This window comes from Ictidomys tridecemlineatus, chromosome 11, assembly GCF_052094955.1.
Source record: "Ictidomys tridecemlineatus isolate mIctTri1 chromosome 11, mIctTri1.hap1, whole genome shotgun sequence".
In the NCBI taxonomy this organism is placed as follows: Eukaryota; Metazoa; Chordata; class Mammalia; order Rodentia; family Sciuridae; genus Ictidomys; species Ictidomys tridecemlineatus.
In genome coordinates this window covers 37731260-37752459 of record NC_135487.1, presented here as the reverse complement: position 1 = coordinate 37752459, position 21200 = coordinate 37731260, and the positions used below count along the sequence as shown (strand labels likewise).

The 21200-nt window shown below is 34.0% G+C and overlaps 1 protein-coding gene across 5 annotated transcripts in view; it reads left to right on the top strand.

The window, feature by feature from the left end:
- Nucleotides 1-21200, top strand: part of Faf1 (Fas associated factor 1) — a 384137-nt gene that overhangs the window by 320357 nt on the left and 42580 nt on the right. For all 5 annotated transcript variants that reach the window (XM_078026234.1, XM_078026231.1, XM_078026233.1 and 2 more), the window contains 2 exons: nt 12941-13021; nt 14562-14639. In XM_078026234.1, the coding sequence (XP_077882360.1) occupies nt 12941-13021; nt 14562-14639 (159 nt within the window). The remainder of the gene's footprint in view (nt 1-12940; nt 13022-14561; nt 14640-21200) is intronic.

The window sequence follows — 21200 nt, the reverse complement described above, 5'->3', positions numbered from 1 at the left end:
ATAAGTTGAAATCATGTTGAGCCAGCTTATAGAAAGCCAAGAATTTGTACAGGAAAAAAAAAATACCAGAATGAGATTTGTCATTCATGAGAATTTCTACTGTCACTTTTATGTCTTCAAACTTTTCTCTGATCTTTATGCTTCTCATAAACTTAGGAATTCTCTGGCACTTTTCATTCAGTTGGAAATTTCCCTTGACTCCAGTTACCCCATCTAATTAGTTATCATTCTGGTAAACAGGTATTTGCAATATAGTATCCAAACACAGCAATGGCAATAAGTATAAGGTACAGAATTGACAAAGAAGACTTATAGAAAAAGCATTCTAGTCTTAAAGGATTATACACAGGTATTCAGCAGGTACACCATCATTAATTTGTTTTGACCACTAAACCTATTCTTTTTTAGGGACTTGCTATATGCCTACATTACGCTCAGTACTGGTAAATATATGGATGACACAGTCCTTTAGATGATCAGGGATGTGCAAAGAATTCCAGTATAATAACATAATTTCCATGATGAATGTAGATACACTGCATTGGTTAGAAAGGCTGTACCAGGGAAAATTCTTTTAACCTGAAACTCAAAAAGACTAGCAACATGTGGCAGGTGACATGTGGAGAAGTGTATTTAGAAGAAATAAGGGTCCATTTCCAGCAGATGGCTAAATTAGAGGACTCTACTATCAACCCAAAGAGACACAAATCATAATTAAATGAGGGCTACTTGTTAAGCAAAAAGATTCTTATTTCTTATTAGATATTTCTTCAACAACAGCCATATATACCTCCCATTTCCTATTATTCATCTTTGCAGGCTATTCTTAGCACAGAGCACACCAAAGTTAGTTACTACAAAGGAATGTTTCTCAATGTTTGGGGGGTTTTCTTTCTTTTTTCTGGGTATATATAGGAAAACATCTCTAAAGAAAATTATAGCAGACTAAAGAAAACTGTTCTAAAAGATTTGCGTTTTGGAATTCTCAGCTGCCCACTGTTGTATTAAAGCAGTTCTCTGCTTGTGTGCTAAAATACTCAACACATCTCTGCATAGTTTTGAGGGCTTGAGTTAGAAATTCTTATTGCCCTTAAGTTTATAGAGAGAACACAGAGATGCCTGATGGAGAGCAACTCTTACCTATTGCTGATGGAAATACAAAATGGTTCAGCAACTCTGCAAAGCAGTTTGACAGTTTCTCAGAAAGTTAAAAAAATATATATTTAACAAATGACCCATCAACCCACTTCTAGTTATTACTCTAGAAAATAAAACACACATACACAAACTCTGTACATAAATGATCATAGAAGCTCTATTCATAATTACTAAAAGTGAAAACAATCCAAATGTCTATCAGTGTCCTTCAGTTCACCTTCAGTAAGTGAATGAACAAACTGTTATATCTCTGAAAGTTCCATTTTTTTTTTTGGCTCTATCTTGTAATAATTCTTTAAAAAAAAAAAAAACCGTAGGGACAGAGAACTGCTTAGTGGTTGCTGGAGGAGATTTGAGGGAATGATAGAACTGTTTGTATCTTGAATGTTGTGGTTACATGAATCTATATATGTGTTAGAACTTATAGAACTGCATGCCAAAAACAGTTTGTCTTACTGTATATTTGTTTAAAGTAAAATTTTTAAAAAGGAAAATAAACAGGTCTATTGAATTGGCTTTAAAATGTGTTTTAAACTTTTATTTTTCTTTCATTTGTTTTAATATTTTGGGGGTGCCTATGATAATAGCTATCAAAGGCATAGGACTGGGTCATTTGCAAATTCTCCAAGACAGTTATTATTTCCATTTTACAAAGAGGAAACTGTAGCATAGATTATTTAATGACTGTCCCAAGCCATGTACTAACTGGAAAAAAGTCATACTTTATAGACAACAGGATCACACAGTCTTTAGAAATATGGATTGTAGCCTTTGGAGTGGCAGTTGCCAAAGTGTAGTGTAGTGACTAGCATCACAGTCACCTGAGACACTTGTTTAAAATATATTCCTGGGGGACTGGGGCTAGAGTTCGGTGGTAGAGCACTTGCCTAGCATGTGGGAATTGGCCCAGATTTGATCCCAGCACTATTATAGATGAATGCATTCCTGGGTCACTAACTTATTGAGTTAGTTTCTCATTTCTTATATAAAATTCAGATGATAAAAGTTCCTATCTTCTATGCATGTTTTGATGATTAAATAAAATATGTATCTGAGTGTGGTAGTGCATGCCTGTAATCTTAGTGACTTGGAAGACTGAGGCAAGAGAATAACAAATTCTAGGCCAGCTTGGGCAACTTATTGAGACTTGTCTCAAAATTTTAAGAAGGGATGAGGTGTAGCACAGTGGTAGAGCCTATTATTATTTTCTTTTTACTCTAGACTGAGCTGAAATCTTAGAGTTTATTTAATTTTACTTCATCATTGTACAAATGAGGAAACAGGTAACTTCTACTAAGTTATTTGTCCAAGATCATTTACAGAGTCAATCCTATTGTTATTTTTTTTTCTCTTTTTAGTGTTACTTTCTCTTAAAAAAAAAACATTTTTCTTATAATGGCACATCTAGTAGATGATTAAATAAAGTATATGTTGGGAGGAGAAAATTTTCAAATGATTTTGAATTCTATCATTTTGTTTTTAAATAACATTTTCTTTTGAAAAAAAATCTTATACTTTTGCTAGAAAAATGCTTCCTAAATTCTCATTTTCACCTATTCATAATGTTTTAATAACTTATACATGTTTATATGTTTGATTACACTACTTTAGCAATTATTAAGGATTTATCCTAAGGAAAAGAGAGACTAGAATAACTACATGTAAATTATAAAGAATACAACCTAGGTATTCTCTTCACTGCAAAGATTCCAGGTGTAACTGAGACAAAGAGCATGTACTTTGTAATCCTGAACTAGTTTATTCATGTAAAGCAATAGAAATATTCAGCTTTGCAGCCTACCCAGAGTTTTTGTAAACTTCTCTACCTGGTAAGGGGAAAACTTTCTATGCAAGTTTGTAATCCAGTAATCAATTTGAATGTATACCCGTGGGTTATCTAATTACTATTTACTAGGAGACTGACTATAGGATTTCACTTTTGAAAGTCAGGACCAGCCAACCATGGAGAGCAAACTGTCATGTGCTTTAGGGCCTCTTCACATTAGCTTTACAAAATGGCATACTTCTATAAAGAAAGGCACTAACATCTGCCCATTCACTACCTTATTCTTCATTTTGGAAGAACTACCTATTACCAATTCATGTGCTTTCTCTTTAATCACTGAACATAGGTTAGCTGGTAAATACTTGCTCTGTATTTCAGTCCAAGAATTCTTTGAGTGACTGACTTTTGATAATCCCAGGCCAATTACGAAGAGTGACACAGTTTCTACCCTCAGGGAGCTTGCCACTTTATAAATGAAACCTCAGTTTCTGAAGCAATTAGGGAACAATTACATTCAAAATGGATAGACATAGTCCACATACAAGTGGAATGGAAGGAAGTTAAAAGAGTAGGAGACTCAAGCAAGATAGAAAAATCTGAAGAGATAGTTTGAATTAGGTCCTGGGTAAGTACAGAAAGTAGCTCACTGTCTCATGATAAACTTGAGAAAAATCACTTAATCTTGTTGTGCCTCAGTTATTTACTTAAGTCAAAGTTACTTGATAGGTTATTAAGAAGATTGAATTAGTTAGTACATATCAAGTGCTTAGACTGGTACCTGAGTTATACTAAGTACTCAGGAAGTATTTTCTGTAGTAATAATATAAGCTGAATTTGGAAGAATGAATAGGAAGTAATAATTTTGGGTTGAGGGAAAAGGATGAGGCAAAAATTTAGAAATAAGATATAGCATAGAGGTTGTCATGGCGTTGGACATGTGGGAAAGGAGAAGTCATTTAATAAGGCAAGAAGCTGTTCATAGAATGAAGAAATGAGGCTGAAGATGTGCACTAGGGAACAAATCTATGTTTTGCTATAGAGTTTGAACTTTAAACTGCGAATAGCAAAAAAATCTATGTTTTGCTATAGAGTTTGAACTTTAAACTTCGAATAGCGAACATTCACTTCTTTTAGACAAAAAACTGACATGATTAATTTGTGATTAATGAAACCAATTCTGATGGCTATGCCATTTGCACACTTTGTTCATATCTTTATAATAATATTTATTTTATTATAATTTATCTGTTTTGTTTGCTTTTGGAAGTACAGTGCTTTTCAAAGTGTAGTCCAGTGAGCCCACCTTTGTTAAAAATACAGATTCAGAATTTCCACTGGTGGTTCAGAGAGTCCTTTTTCACAAGTTTCCTATATATCAAGTGACATATAGGAATAATTTGAGAACGACTGGTTTAGTGGAAAGAACATGAGCTTTAGAAACAGTTAGAACTAAGTATAATTTTGTTCCTTATATATACCATGGGCAGGTTACATAGCCAGTTCAAATTTCAGTTTACCCGTTTTGTCATTTGGAAATAATAATTCCCTATTATGCTATTGTGGAGATGAAAAGAAACAGAGTATGTAAATTGGCTAACCCAGATGTATGTTTCCTTCATTTTTAAGCTAAAACAACTATGTCTTATAATGAGAAAATGAAAATATCTTACTCTTCTTATTGTCTCTAATTCCCAATCCAAGGCCTAACATCAAATAGATGTGCAGTAATTGTTTTATAAATGTGTAATTGAATGAATTTTAGCAGCAGGGACTGGAAGTTGTGGTACCTTTAACGAGATAAATACTTTAGTCTGAGAGATGAGGCATCATGCTTAAAATATGTGGGTTCCTTCACAGGTTACCAGGCAGATATGTAGATTGTCTCTGGGTTGGCTTAGCCTTAACATAAACTCTCACAAGTTAGCCAGTTTCCTCTAGACATTGAGACAGCAATCCATCATTTAAAATCCTGCCACTAAATAAATTAGCAAACCAGTCCTAAATCCAGCTTTTCAACTTACTCCCACATACCACTTCTATTGAGATGAAAAAGAATCTTTTCTAAACATCTCCACCGGAAATTCCAGAGACATTCTAGCAAAGCAAAATGATCACAGTAAGGACTTGGGAAGTTACTTGCTATTTGTGAATTCATCTCTCTATTTTCATAGTTCTACAGTGGATTATTTTGAAATTTTTCTGTTTAAAACTATCGCTAAGTGGGGTTTTAAAAATAAACCAGTTAGTCTAACATTTTAGCAATCTTTAATATGATAGGTAGTAACCAGATAGAATATTCAGTGGGGAGTTTGCCATAAGCCTTATTTCACTGTTTTTGAGCACTAGCATTATTTAATGTCTTCTATATTAAATTTTTCGAGGAACCACCATACTGTGTGCCAAGGTGGATTCATCACTTTATATCCCATACTGCACTGAAAGATATTTTCTACCAATACTTGTTACTTACCCATTTTTTAAAAATTATTTTATCTTTATTAATTTTTATACAATAGGTATAAGGTCATTTCCCTAACAACTAATGATGATGAACAAACACATTTTTACGTATTTCTTGGCTATTTTTATGTCTTCTTTGAAGAAATATCTAATTCTGATACTTTGAAAATATCAGACATTATTTAAATATTCTGTTTTGTAAGATTATTAGAATGCCCCATGATCTGAGAAATTTTCAGAAATAAGTTCTGAATTATCTGAACTCTAATTCTACACCAATTAGACTATAACTTGGAAGAGAAAAAAAAATACCCAAACACTAAAGAAGAAATTAAACTAAATTTTTAGTCTTGCTTGTGCCTAATTAATTAGTCCACTTATAAATTATAGTTTAATTACTAAAATCTCTGTTTTCTCTAAGTAAGTACACCAGTCAGGTACTTAACTTAGAAAACATAATTATCAAGTTGGCCTTGGGGGCAGGTTTTGAAAACTCAACTTTAAATTATAAAATATTTTAGCTATTTTACTTTTTCTTCCTGAAACCACTGAATCTATAAAATTGGCAGAGACTTGCTTATCTATTTTAGTGACTTAGGAAGTCACATAATTATCCTCCTACTTGACTTCAGTCCACATTTGTTGACTTATTATGTTTGTCAGAATGTATGCTCTGAGTAGATATGTTCCTTTGTGAAGAAATTACATTTCTGTTTGGAAACTTGTGGGACTGTTCAAAAGCACAGGTTTTATCTCCCAAACTCTGACCTAGATCCTAAAGGATTAGAGCCCAGTCCTAGTATTTAACCACTTTTTTCCATGAGTGTGGGTTACCTTTCTTCATGCGTGGTTTTCCTAAAAGTCAAGATAACATTCCAATCTCTTTTAACCTAAGCAATATTAGATATATTATTTTTAATAAAAAATATTCTTGCTGTCTGTAAGACTGATTGTTCAGCAGATTGCTATGGTCTTCTTAGGTAGTGCTTTTCAAAATTTAACAGCTGTAGGAGATCTGGTTGAAATTCATGTTCTGATTCAGTTATTCTGGAGTGGGATTTAAGACTCTGCATTTCTCAGAAGCTCTAAATTAACTTTAATGCTACATGTCCTAGGAGTTACTATTTTAAATGGCTCTTTTATTCTTATCTTTCCTCTATACTGGAAAAGTAAAAAATATTATCTCTAAGTATAGCTTCATTCTATATATTCTCTCCTAGAATTCCTGGCACATGCTTATTATTTCTATCCTCCATATCTTTTAAATTTTCTACCATATTTTATTTCTTTATCTTTCTGTGTTCAAATTCAGGTAATTTCTTCATATTAATGATGTTTTATCAATTTTCCCTTCTCCTTTATCCATTCATTTGAATTCATTCATTAATTTTTGCAGTATTATTCTTATTATTCTGAAATGTTATTGTAAAGCTATATTGTGTATAATTGAGAAACAGTAAACTATACTTATAAAATGTGTAATTTGACAAATTTTGACATATCTATATAGCTACGAAACCCTTACTACATTCCAAATGGTAAACTATACATCACACCCAAAGTTTCTTTATGCATCTTGTTAATCCCTCTCTCTTGCCTCTGCCAACTCAAATGTCAGGTACCTGTGATCTTTCTGTCAGTATAGATTTGTTTGCATTTTCTGGAATATTATAAAAGATTAAATCATTCTGTGTTAGTTCTCTATTGCCATGATAAAATGCTTGAGAAAGAACAACTTAAAAGGGGAAAGATTTATTTTGGCTCTGGTTTCAAAGAAACATCCATTGTCAGCTGGCTTCATTGTTTTGGACCTGAAGAAAGCTATAAATAATATCATGGCAGGAGGAGCAAGTAACAAAGGAGGTTGCTCACTTTATGACAGCCAGAAAGCAAAGAGAAAGAGGAAGAGGCTGGGACAAGATATATTCCCCATGGCACACCCCCTAGGTCCTCCTCCCTTCAACTAGGTCTTACCTCCTACAGTTTCCACAACCTCCTAACAGTCTATTTCATTATGAACCCATCAGTGGATTAATCCATTGATAAGATCAGAGTCTTCATGTTTTAGACAGCTTTTCATCGCTGTGACCAAAATACCTGACCAAAACAACTTAAAGAAGAAAAAGTTTAGTTGGGGTCACAGTTTCAGAGGTCTCAGTCCATGGACAACCAAGTCTATTACTCTGGGCCCAAGTGAGGCGAACATCATGACTGAAAGCAGGTTGGAAAAAAGCAGCTCACCTCATATTGGCCAGGAAGCAGAGAGAGAGATGAGGTAAGGGATCTCAGGAAAGAACCCTTCCAGGACAAGCCCCCATTGACCCACCTTCTCTAGCCATGCCCCACCTGCCTACATTTACCACCCATCAGTCCATTCAAACTAGTATAGATTGATTAGATTGCAGCTTTTACAGTTTAGTCTTTTTACCTTCAAACGTATCTGTATTAACACAGGAGCTCAGGCTGGGCATATAGCTCAGTTGGTAGAGTGCTCGCCTCGCTTGCACAAGGCACTGGGTTCTAGTCCCCAGCACGCAAAAAAAAGGGGGAGGGGTCTTAACACAGGAGCTTTGGGGAACACATCATAGCCCAACCATAATACCTCATTATCCAGTCCCTTCCCCAAAGCTCTGCCTCTGAACAATCCTGCCTTGTGGAACCAAGCCTTTGGGAGACATTAAAGATCTAAACTTGTGTTCAGCATAATTGTTTTGAGATCCATCCCCATTGTTGCATTTATCACTGACTCATTCCTTTTCATTGCTGAGCATTATTCCACAATATGTACATACCACAGTTTTGCTTTGTTTGTTTGTTTGTTTTGGTTTTAGGAATTTTTTTAATGCAAGTGGAATTCACATAATGTATGGTTAACTGTTGTAAAGCATACAACTCAGTGGCATTCAAGGTATTCATAATTTTGATCAACTACCACCTAACTATATTAATAGTATTGCCTTTAAGAATAATTAAACTTTTGCATTTTTAAATTTTGCATAAATGCCTTTTTAAAAAAACATTGAAAAAATAGCCAAATAGCTCAAATTGCAGTGTCATGTCTTTCTGATTAGTTCATAACACACACACACATACATATATATATATATATATATATATATATATATATATATACTTACACACACACAAGAAAGCTTGAATAAGATATAGTATTCCAATTTAGTACTTTATTTACTGTTAAAGAAGCTGGATCTTAAAACCAGGCTGCCAACATATAAGGCAAGTCTGGCCTTCCAATAGCTGATGATGATGATTAAAATTTGTACTTATGAGACTACTGCCTGATCTCAGTTCCCATCAACCAACCATTGAAATAGACATGGCAGATTCTGTGTAATTCACTCTGAATGCCAAAATCCTTACTTTTCTATTATGCAATGGAAAGATTGTCAGTCTACTTTTTTTTTAAGAGATAGAGAGAGAGAGAGAGAATTTTAATATTTATTTTTTAGTTTTTCAGCGGACACAACATCTTTGTTTGTATGTGGTGCTGAGAATCGAACCTGGGCCGCATGCATGCCAGGCGAGCGCGCTAACGTTGGAGCCACATCCCCAGCCCTGCTCTTTTTTATTTATTTATTTATTTTTTTAAATTTTTTAGTTGTTGATAGACCTTTATTATTTATTTATTTATTTATGGTGCTGACAATCGAACCCAGTGCCCCATACATGCCAGGCAAGTGCACTACCTCCGAGACACAGCTACATGACCATAGCAACCACCTCCACCACCATCATCATCATCATCTTCATTTAAGAAAATGAAAAGGGCAAAGCTAAGAATCAGTAGCTTCGATTCTTAGTTGTTTATTCTCTGTCTCTGTTTTCACTGTTTTTTTAATGAAGTTGAGCAGATTGATTTAACCCTGCATTTCAGTGCTGTTGTCTTGGTCTTGATTCTGCTTTGTGTTGACTACCTTCGAACCTAAGTCTCTCATTTCTGATCTTGCCTCTTCCTTTCAGTCTCTAACTCAATGGATTTAGAGGACACCATACCCGATTATAATTGGCTTAAAATGTATGTAAATGCAGCTAATAAAGGGCTTACCATTCTCTGAAATCATATTAAGAGGAATTGTTATATAGTATTATGACAGAGGTTCCAGTGTCTATCTGCTCTGAACAAGGAATAGTTTGACAAAAGCCCCTAATGTTGCTTTCAGTAGTGTTCATATTTTTGCCACATACAGTACAGCCTCTTGGGAGACTGAGGCAGGAAAATCACAAGTTCAAGGCCAACCTTGGTAGTTTAGTGAGACTTTTTCCTCAAAAAATAAAGAGCTGGGGATGTGGCTCAGTGATAAATCACCCTCGAATTCAATCCCCAGTAACTTAAAAATATTAGTTTTTATATTTATGTACTCAGGGATTTTTTAAATGTTCACCTGTTGATGGTATCAATTAAGTAAATCAGAAAGAAATTGTCTGAAAATTTATTAATTTTTATTGGGGAATAGCATTGCAGTGAAAATAAATAAGCCATAGTAACCTTTCAGCATATTCAAAAAGGTTAGGTCAAGGAGAAATTTCTTAGCCAAAAATGAGGATGCCAGTCTGAGGTTGACAGACAGTAGCTGGTCAGATATCCTTGCAAAAGTATTTTTTTTAAATAAAATTGTAGTCGCTTTTATGCAGGGTTGTGGTTCTGGCATTAATAATGCATTACTAATGTGGTTCTGGTAATTACTAATAGGCAATGGTGTGAGAAACTCTTCCTTCATAACCTCACAGCTTTTATTTATTTATTGTTTTGTTTTTACAAGTAAATCTATTTTTATTCTGATAACTTTCACAATGAATAATTGGACTATTTCCTAGGTTTTATCTGTTGTGTACATATTTTTGTATGAACATGTGTACTCATTTGTCTTGGGTAATTAATTAATACTGAAATGACTAGGTCATATGATAGATATGTTATTAACTTTTTTAAGAAACTGCCAGACTGATTTCCAAAGTAGTTGTAGTATTTAAAATAACATAAAATCTGAATACTTAACAATAGATCAATAGACTTTATAACAAGAGTGACTGGGGTGGCATGTCCAAGAAGGATTTGTTGAAAGGGAAGGGAAGAGGAAGGGAGAAAAGAAGTGTAGGCGGGAAGGAAGTTAATTGGTCAGGAAGCCCTCTCACAACTGGTGCCACATTCTGGGGCAGAGATCTTATATTTAACAGCTTTTAATATCTGCAACAGTCTGTTTTAAAACAAAGCTGTTTACTTAGAATGCTTGTATTATAAACTGTATTTGTGCTTAAATAGCTTCCAGCTGTGATAGCTTATCCCTTTGTTGTATGTACATAGTATCATAACAAGTCATTCCTGCCTAGCCAGTCAATTGCATTGACTCAGATGGGGCCACTTTATGGATGAGCTGAATCTTTTTCCTCCTTAATTTTTACTGCAAACAATAGATATTTTATGCCTGGAAAGATGATTCATTTATTTATTGTTACACTTGGGGATAGGCTATAGCTTACTGGCAGAGTATGTATTTTAGCATGCTCTAGGCCCTGGGTTTAGTCCCCAGCACCAAAAAGGTAGGTGGGTATGTAGATTGATTCAATCTGTGTGTGGAACACAGAGGTATATAATATAGATGATTTCTATTTGTGGAGGTTACAGTATCATGGGAAAAACACACCTTAAATAAATAATTATATGATAATTAATTGCAATTGTGATAAATGCTTTAAAGGAAAAGCAGAAAATGTGTTCTGAGATAAACCTAAACCAATTTGAAAAGTATTAGGTCAGGAAAGTAAAGTCAAATTAAAATTTTAAACATCTTAAATATTTCCCCATTTAAATATAGAAAGGTAAGATTACTTTCATAATTTGTTGATTGTATTGTAGAGATAGATTAATTTGAAAAGATGCATTATCCATAAAGGCAGAGGATCCTTAGAAGTTCAGTTCTTTATTTTAATAGATGTCTAAAAAGAAAGACAATATTTACCCCAAAACACATAGCTTGCTACTGACAGGGCTAGAACTCAAAACACAGGTCTGCTAGTCTTCTCTCTTCTATTACCTGAAAATAATTATCAAATATAGATCAGCAATGGTCAAATGAACTATTAAGGAGCCACTCTATATAAATTGTGTTTGGGGTAGGGAAATGAGTTCATAGAGTAATGCATTAGGCAAATACAGATAAACACAGAAAAACAAAAATATTCGTTAGCAGTTTGATTGTATCTAGTCATAGTAAAACCTTGGTTAATAGACCCAAATGAAAGATAATCAGTTGAAATTAGTGAAATGTAATTAAAGAAAAATGCTCCTACAACTTTAAAATGTAAATACTAAGTGCTAAATAAGATGCTTTTAAAATTCATTTTTATTCATGTATATTATTTGACATATAAATTGTTCTGACTGCTTTGTAGCCTGAGTGATCTCTAAGGTTAAACATGGTTCTGGATATTTTATTACCAAATATAATTTCCCCAATATACCCTTATACCCTTTCATCATACATAGTATAACACTCAGCTTCAGGTTAGCAACATCTAATTCTTCCTGATTTTTTTGTTTGAAAGACTGAGAATCAGTGAAATATTACAATTCTTAACAGAGCTTTTATTTTGAGACAGGGCCTCACTAGATTGCCTAGACTGGACTAGAACTTATCCTCTGCCTGCCTTAGTCTCCGAAGTGCCATTGTGCCCGACAAATTTCCAGTTTTATAGGTCAAAAATATTCAAATATTGATGACTTTACATGGTTCAACCTAATACACAAATGACTAAAGGGAACCAACACTAATGTGGACAGGTGTGGGTATTTATTAAAGTTTGAGTACAAGTATATTATTGGCTACACTGCTGAGCTTTGCAAATGAGAAATTCTGTTAGTGAATTAAATTTTAATTTCATATGAAATCATGATTTAAATATAGGCAGATGGTATATACTCACTTCAGAAGCTAAAATATTGAACAAGATTTTCGAACTTAGGTAACTTCTGTTACTTGCACTTCATGAATATAAATGTAGTGGTAAAATACTTACTTGATGAACAAAGTTTTACTGCTGAGGTGTCGAATGAGGTTAACATAACAAGCATATTTTACTTTCATTCTTCCCAGTCCTTAGTCCCACTGATGAACAGTCTCTAAATTAATCTTAGAAAAAAATCAAAATAAGGGCAAAAAGGAACTAATAATTATGCAAATGAACTAGTGCCAGATGCTTTGTTAGACAGTTTCATATTGTTGCATTTAATTCTCACAATAACCCTAGAAGACAAATATTATGTCTATTTTACAATTAAGGAATAGAGAGATCTAGAAAGGTTAAATAACTTACACAGTTTATAAGTAGCAGAGCTAGAATTTAAACATCTTTACTATTTATTACCATATTACTCATTGGTTTTTTATGTCTGGTACACCTAAAACATTCCTTATTTAATAATAAATTCATGCAGAAATAATATAAGGGGGTTAACATCAGTTTTTTTCCTTTAAAAAAATATAAAAACTCAGTTGACTCTTTTTTCTTTCTTTTAAGGATGAACGTGAAGCCAGAGAAAATGTGAAGAGAGAGCAAGATGAGGCCTATCGCCTTTCACTTGAGGCTGACAGAGCAAAGGTAGGTTTTGTCAAGGTACTTCTGGAATATAGATATACTCCTGGTCTTTGATTATCTGAATATCAGCCCTTTTATTACTTTGAACCGCCAAAATATTGGATTTGCAATAGGGAGAGCTAGATTTAATAAGAGAAAACATAATTCTATCCATAATCCTTAAAGCATGGTTCATTTAGACAAAATAAAGTTTGTCAGAATCATAAAAATAACAATAAGAATGAGCCTACAGTATTTTATTTATTATTTATTGGTCTGTCATACAGCCTAACAGTTTAAAAAAAATAACTCTAGGTGATTCTAATGTGTAGTCACTGTTAATGACACTGATTTGTTTAATCTTAGAAAAAAATAAAAAATTTGATTTTCTTCTTCAGGACCTGCTACTGTATTGGGTTTTGAAAATGGAGTGGAAAATGTATAAGCCATAGTTTCTGCCCTCAAAGGAATACTGATAAATGTGGTTGATTAGATTAAGTCAATAACGCTAATAGCTGTAACATAAAACAAGGATCCTAAGTGCCATAAGAGAAGCACTGAGTTTTGAGAGAGTTCATGGAGCAGGAGTTTCATTAGAAAAATTTTCCCAACCTTTTTGGATAACCAGAAAATGGGAATGTTCTCTGGAATATTTCATAGAAGTGATACAAGTAACTATACAGGGAAAGAAGAAATAATATAAGCTAGTACCCAGAAAGCATACACAATGAATAAAGGCTGATATGACTAGAGTTCAAGATTTGGGGACAAACTCAGAAAGTCAAGGGTTGCATGTTTTCTCTCATATGTGGAAGCTAAAGAGGAAAAAGGAAAAGAAAGGTAGAGACAGAGCTCATGAAAATCAAAGAGAGATCAGCAGAAGAAAGGGACCCAGAGGTGAGAGATGGGTTGCGAGGAGTGATATTGGCCAAATTATATCATTACACTGTGTACATGTACAAATAGGTAACAACAAATCCCATCATTATGTATAACTATAATGCACCAATTTTTTAAAAAATGTAGAAAAAAAGAAAGATCTGGGGACAGGAGAGAGATCAGAAAAGGCCATAAAGGAAGATGAAAGAGAGGAAGGAAGGTTCTTGAATGACACATTACCCAAAGTGCTCAAAGCATTACAGTAGGAACCTTTTATATCTGTTCTTATTCTGGAGAGAAGCACTGCTATTACCACTGTGTACCTCTGAATTTTGTTAAATAAGGCCTTTGAGTTTCGCTTTGGTTTTGGTTTTTTCCTTGTTTAAGGTAAACAAGTATTTATTAGCCAGGCACAGTGAAGCATGCCTATAATCCCAGATAATCTGGAGGATGAGTCAATAGGATTATAAATTCAAGGCTAGCTTGGGCAATTTAATGAGACCATGACTCAAAATAAAAATCAGAAAGGGCTATAGATGTAGTTTAATGGTAGAGCACTTGCCTAGCTTGTATGAGGCCCTGGGTTCAATCTCCAATAATTAAAATTTTATTTATTAAAAAAAGAATATAATATTTATACATATACATATATTACATGCTTGCTCCCCATCTATTTTATCAACAGAGGGAAGCTCATGAGAGAGAGATGGCAGAACAGTTTCGTTTGGAGCAGATTCGCAAAGAGCAAGAAGAGGAACGTGAGGTGCGGCATAATTTTAAGAAAAATTATTCAAAGCTGGGTTGTATTACTGTATTTGATACTAAGGCTGTTAATATTTCTTACAACTTATTTCTTTTTGCCTTTTCAGACTCATTTTAGAATGAAAGACCTTTCTTTATTCCTGATCTTTATATCTGTTCACATACTAGATTTATGGTTTTCTATTATCTTCAATTCTGTTTCCCTTTTGTTACCTAACAGATGCTTCCCATCCTTCCTGGATACTGTCTCACTCCAATAACATAAAGACTGTATTTTTTTTTCCTTCCCTGTGTTTGACGTTACCTATCAAAAGATATTGCGAGTTACTTATGCAGCATCTTGCAGATGTACTTGGCTGATTTTTTTTTACTCTGAGTTTATGTCTGCATCAATGTAGAGAATTTATATTCACTTGTTTTGGAAACATTTTTTGAATACTCAATACTTAGAGGATAGTGATGCAGACATGGGTTCTGCCCTTCAGGAGTTCATAGTCTTATAAAAAGAATTATAGTACTATTTGTAAAAGTTTTGATAGATTTAGACCCAAGTGCAGTCAGAACAAAAAGAAGGGTGTCAAATGACCTTAAAATAGCTTTACAGAAAGGGATTTTTAATACTTTTTTCTGGACATGGGATTAATGGCAAGATTCATTTATAAAAAGAGGAAGCCATCAAATCAATTATGGAAAAAATTGGAGATCCCTAACTGGGGCTGAGGAAAATCCCATTAGTCAGCATTCTTGGTCAAAGGATGCTACATCCTTCATTTATTCTTTTTTACCTATCTCACTTTTTTTTTTTTTTTTTGGAAGAGAGAGAGAAAGAGACAATTTTTTAATATTTATTTTTTAGTTTTTGGTGGACACAACATCTTTATTTTTATTTTTTGTGTGGCAGCGCCCCGCGCATGCCAGGCAAGTGCACTACCGCTTGAGCCACATCCCTAGCCCTCACTTTTTTTTTGAACAGGATAATAAAATGTTTTCTACCTACAAAACCAGATTACAAGCTAAGCACAGTAGCACATGCCTGTAATCCCAGTAACTTGGGAAGCTGAAGCAGAAGGATCACAAGTTCAAAACCAGGCTCAGCAATTTAGTGAACCCCTATCTCAGAATAAAAAGGGCTGGGGATGTGGCTCAGTGATAAAGAGCCCCTGGGTTCAGTCAATCCCCAATACAAAAAAAAAAAAAAAAAGGCAGATTATATTCTTGTACAGAAGATACAACATGTCTGCAAGTAACAGCAAATCTGTATGCTAAATGATACAGGATATGCAAAAGCAAAATACCTGGGGATTTCAAGGGCATAAGAAAAATCCTTTACAGCTTTGATAATTAGACAACAAATGGAAGGAGTAATTTGAGCCTGGTCTTAAAAGATGATGAAATGTCACTGTTTGGAAATGAAAACTTATTTAATACTTAACACATATGTACAAGATGCCATGCCTACAAACCCTAGTTTCTGTGCTCTGATTGCTAAGAATATTTTGTTGAGCCTCTTTTGTGTATCAAACTCTGCAAGCTGCTTTGCATACAGTTACTCATTAACCATTAAAACAAATACAAAGTTAGAAATTCTCCAAAAAAATGAGAAAACTGAAGCTCATTGAATTACACATGTAGACACCTAGGTCTTTATGACTACAACTCAAGCTCTTTCTCACACTACATTTTCAGTCCAAGGCCATAAATCATAATATGTGTCTGTAGGAGTTATATATGTAGAGTTTCATGCAATTTTAGATAAGGGAGAGATTGGTCATTATCCTTTTAGGCTGTATACCAGGAAATATAGGTTTAAAATAGGATTCCTGCTTCTTTGTGCTCTGTTTCACACATGCTCACTCTCTCTTACTAGTATATCTTCAAGTATACTAACTGGCTAAAATGTCAAGAGTACACAATTAACTTTACATTCTGAATTTAGAGCCTGGTAACATATGTACTTTCTTCTGATGGACTTACATAAACTCTGTATGGGTTGAACATCCCTAACCTGAAAATCTAAATTGCTCCAAAATTTAGTGCAAGTTTGAATAATACTGTGTACTCTGCCATCCCTCACTCAGGAGTCACAATTAAATGTTGTTGTAAGTCCTGTCGTTAAGAAACTTTTGAGGGGCTGGGGATGTAGCTCAAGCTGTAGCGCACTCGCCTGGCATGCATGCAGCCCGGGTTCAATCCTCAGCACCACATACAAACAAAAATGTTGTGTCTGCCGAAAACTAAAAAATAAAAATATTAAAATTCTCTTCTCTCTCTCTCTCTCTCTCTCTCTCTCTCTCTCTCTCTCTCTCTCTCTTTTAAAAAAAAAAAAAGAAAGAAACTCTTAAGAAACTTTTGAGGACTGGGGTTATAGCTCAGTGGTAGAGCACTTGCCTAGCATGTGTGAGGAACTGAGTTCTACTCTCAGCACCACATATAAATAAGTAAAATAAAGGTCCATCCACAACTAGAAAAAAATATTTTTTTTTAAAAAAAGAAACTATTGGTCTTAATTTTGTTCAGTCTATCCAAATTTATTTGATTCTTTTTTTTTCATGGAATATCAGTTAATATATTTCAGCACACTAGTCTACTATAAAACTACAGTACCAGGGAATAGCTGGTATTGGGCAACCTCTGAGAAAAATGAGACTCAGAAAGATTATATGGTTTGCCTGTCATTACCAAAGTGGTCAAACACATAATCTGGATCAGAAGCCAGGTCACCTGACTTTTCACAGTAACACTGCCTCCCTTCTAACTGGAAATCCTAATCCATATAATTACATTGAGAAACAAGAGTGGTTTTATTATTTTTATTATCTCCAGTATTTCAAAGTCCTTTAGAAAAATGAAGTATTGAATAGTCAAAGCACTGTAGTCCCAGGGAAATTACTAAGTGATCAGCCTCATTTTGCTGTATGGTAACTTTTGGATTGTAGTTAGTAAAATGTAGAAAGCTTTTTTTATCTGGTTCTTAGCCATAAGGGAAAAGCTCTAAAGCAATTCAAAGGAAAAACAAAGAAATTACAGCAAAAATCTTCTCTCTTTTACTCATTTACATATTTACTTTAATTCCTTCTAAAATCAGTTTCAAGTAACAAATATAAATATATGCAATTCAAAGGGATTTAAAAAGGAAGAATAGGTATAGAAGTGAGGGTAAAGAAAAGCTAAAAGGAAGTGAAAGGAAGTGAAAGTGAATGGTAAGACTAAATGTTGACAATAGATAATCCAACCCAGGCCCCAGATGCATATAATAGGGTCTGTACCTTTATTCAATATTAGCCACAAAATTTGTTCTGTACTTCTCTTGGGCCAACACAAAGGAAAATATGATAGTTGAGAAGTTTTACTTTGTGTGTAATATTAAAGTGTGATAACTTAGAAGATCTCTTGATTTTTCTAGCACTAAGCAATGTTTCTTGTTGGTGTCTGTTCAGGATCTTTGAATAGTATTGCCAGCCATAGCTATAATAACAAGTCTGTCTGACAGCTGCTTATACCTTTTAAAATATAAAATCATAAGGCCAGAGCACAATTTAGTAAAATCATCTTTGTAAAGGCCCAAATGATAGTAAGTAGTGAGATGTATGAACTACAGAGCATCCAAGAAATCCTTCCTGAATACTTTTTTTTTTTTTTTTGCCACCAAATTTTGGGCAAGTAAAGAAAGTTTCAGCTAAAATTTTGACTCTCAGTTCTTTGGTTCAGTGAGCGTTCAGCAGATATTTATCAATCTTATTCTACATGCAAACATTAAATCAACTGCTGTGGATATTTATTTAACTCACATTATGTTATGTATAAGTCAGTCAAGCCCTTGGAATGTTTTTTACAAGTAAGTCCAACATCAATTCATATAATATAACTATCAGAAAAGATACTATGTTAGCCAGACACTATGGGGCAAGCCTCTAATCCCAGCAGTTTGAAAGACTAAGGCAGAAGGATAATGAGCTCAAAGCTAGCCTCAGTAATTTAGCAAGACAACTTTGTGAGACCCTGTCTCTTAAGAAAATGTTGTTGTTGTTTTTAAAGGACTGAGGATGTGACTTGTAGAATAACTATATGTAAATTATTCCCTAATTTTACAATGGAAAAAAAAATCATTGAGCAGCCTTCTCAGGGCCGTATAAAAATCTAACCACTCCTGTATTTCCTCTTTAACTTCAACAGCTCTTCCTCTCCCCTCACTCATTCCATTCCAGCCACATTGACTGTCCTGCTGTTTTTCAAACAATTTAGGAACAGGACCAAGGCTTTGGCACTTGTGATTTCTGCTTATTATTACACTACTAGGTCTAAATGTCCATGTGGCTCTTTAGGTCTTTTTACTTACTGAGATTTACAGTATTTAACAAGTGTACCCACTTCTCTTCTCCCAGTGTTCTCTGCTCTCCCCCCATAGTACTCATCACTGTGATGAGTCTTTCCCATATGTGTTTTTGTTGTCTTTCTCCCCATCCTACTAGAATATAAACTCCATTTAAGCAGAATTTTTTTTTAATCTATTTCATTCACTGCTATTTTCCCATCATCTAGAATAATGCCTAACTCAAGGAAAGTCCTCACTAAGAATTCATGGAATTAATGAATGTTAGTTTTAGCCTATTTAACCTGGGTCTATAAACTGTTATTTGGTATGTAGCTGTAGAAGCAAAGAGAATAGTGGGTGTGGGTGTGTGTGTTTATACATGTTTATGTGTACGTAAATCAAGCCAATCTTTGATTCTTATTTTAAGAGATTGGTGTAAGTATACATTATCTTTTCTTTTTAAAAAATGAAATTGTGTAGAAACAAGTAAGTCCAACATCAATTCATATTTTCTTATAGCAGATTTTCCTTATTTTATCTCAAACCTAAAATAATGCAAATAAAAAACTATATTTGTTGAGCAAACCAAATTGAAGTTTAACAATGATGTTTACTTTGTTGTTTGAGTGTATGTGTCCTTTATGTCATTATTTTACAACAGTGTTTGCTTACATGAGGCCTTTTAGCCAGTGTTTGGAACTGGACCACTGGTGTATTTTTATTCTTTTTGCCAGTAAAACTGATGGGTATTCAGATATCAAGGTTGCTAACTTACCTAATAAATCTTCATTGTTTTCCATATAGTGTGGGATATCCAAGGTCTGTTTTACATTCTGGGGAAAAGCCCTGGAGACTGTGTAAACTGAGGAGCAGATATTGTCTGCCCTATGAATGGAGTAATGAGCTACTGTTGTTTATTCTTCTATAGTATAATTGGTTGAATTCAGACAATAATGTAGCATTTGTTGTTAATATTGTGTAGGGAAATGTCAAAATAGAAAGCAAGCAGACAGGTGGATTAAAGGGAGGGCAGGAGGGGAAATCAGGAAATACCAAATTAGAGTTCTGGTTTAAAGTAGGTACAAAGTAATAATCATAATGGCAACAAGACCAACCACTGTGCTTTGTTGTTGTTAATGTAGCATACAGCATGAGGTTGATACTGAGAATTTGTCACTGAATGCTGACCATGTGTCAGCACTTTGTGTTTTAAATTATTACTCTATTTTATAGGACTTTGTAAGAAAGTTGTTATTGACCTTGTTTCTGTATGACCGAAGGTCATACAGACTGTCATTTGTCTAGTGGCTAGTATTTTGGTTCTGTTCTTTCATACCTTAAAGCCTATGTTCCTAAACATACCACTGGATTGAACTAGGGTTTTTTAAAACCTCACTGTTAAAAGTCAGGATAGTGATTGACTTTGAGGAGATTTAGCACCCAGAAAGGAGGCATGTTTTTGAGATACTTGATCACAGTGCTAGTTTTACAGGTATGTGGACTTTCTGAATTTTTTTCAAGTTCTACACTTAAGATTTGGGTACTTTTTCTCAAATATGTTATACTTTAATAAAATTTTAAAACAATTACAAAATATGTACCTTTGAACAAAAAAATAAAAAGATTAATATAATATTGATTTAAATTTTGCAAAAGGTCAAAAATACATGCATTTAAATTTTATAAAAAGTTTAAAAAAAGAATGAATGGTGCTGGATGCAGTGGTGCACTGTTATCCAAGCTATTAGGGAGCCCAAGACAGGAGAATTGCAAGTTTGAGGGCTGCATGGCAATTGAGTAAGATACTATCTCAAGATAAAATAGAAAGAGCTGGGGAAGTAGCTCAGTGTTAGAACACTTGCCTAGCATATGTAGGGCCCTGGGTTCAATTCCAGTACTGCAATGATGAGGTGATAAAAAAGTACATTCATTTGGAATTAGTGGTGATGGTTGCATGAATGTACTTAGTGCCACTGAATTGTACACTTAAAAATGGTTAAAATTATTGTTTAAGTTAATGGGTATAAATACTTAAATGATGAGAATGATTACTTATTGATGGTGACTTTAGAAAATCTAGGTTACTTTTAATGTTTTCCCTATTTAATCTTTGTTTTTCAGTGAATATGTATTACTCTTATAAGCAGGAAAAATGATTTTTAATCTCAAAGAAACAGTAGTGGTACTGATAGATGACCCCACTAATAGTATAGAAAATGTATATGACTAATCCTCCTATAAGAGACTCAT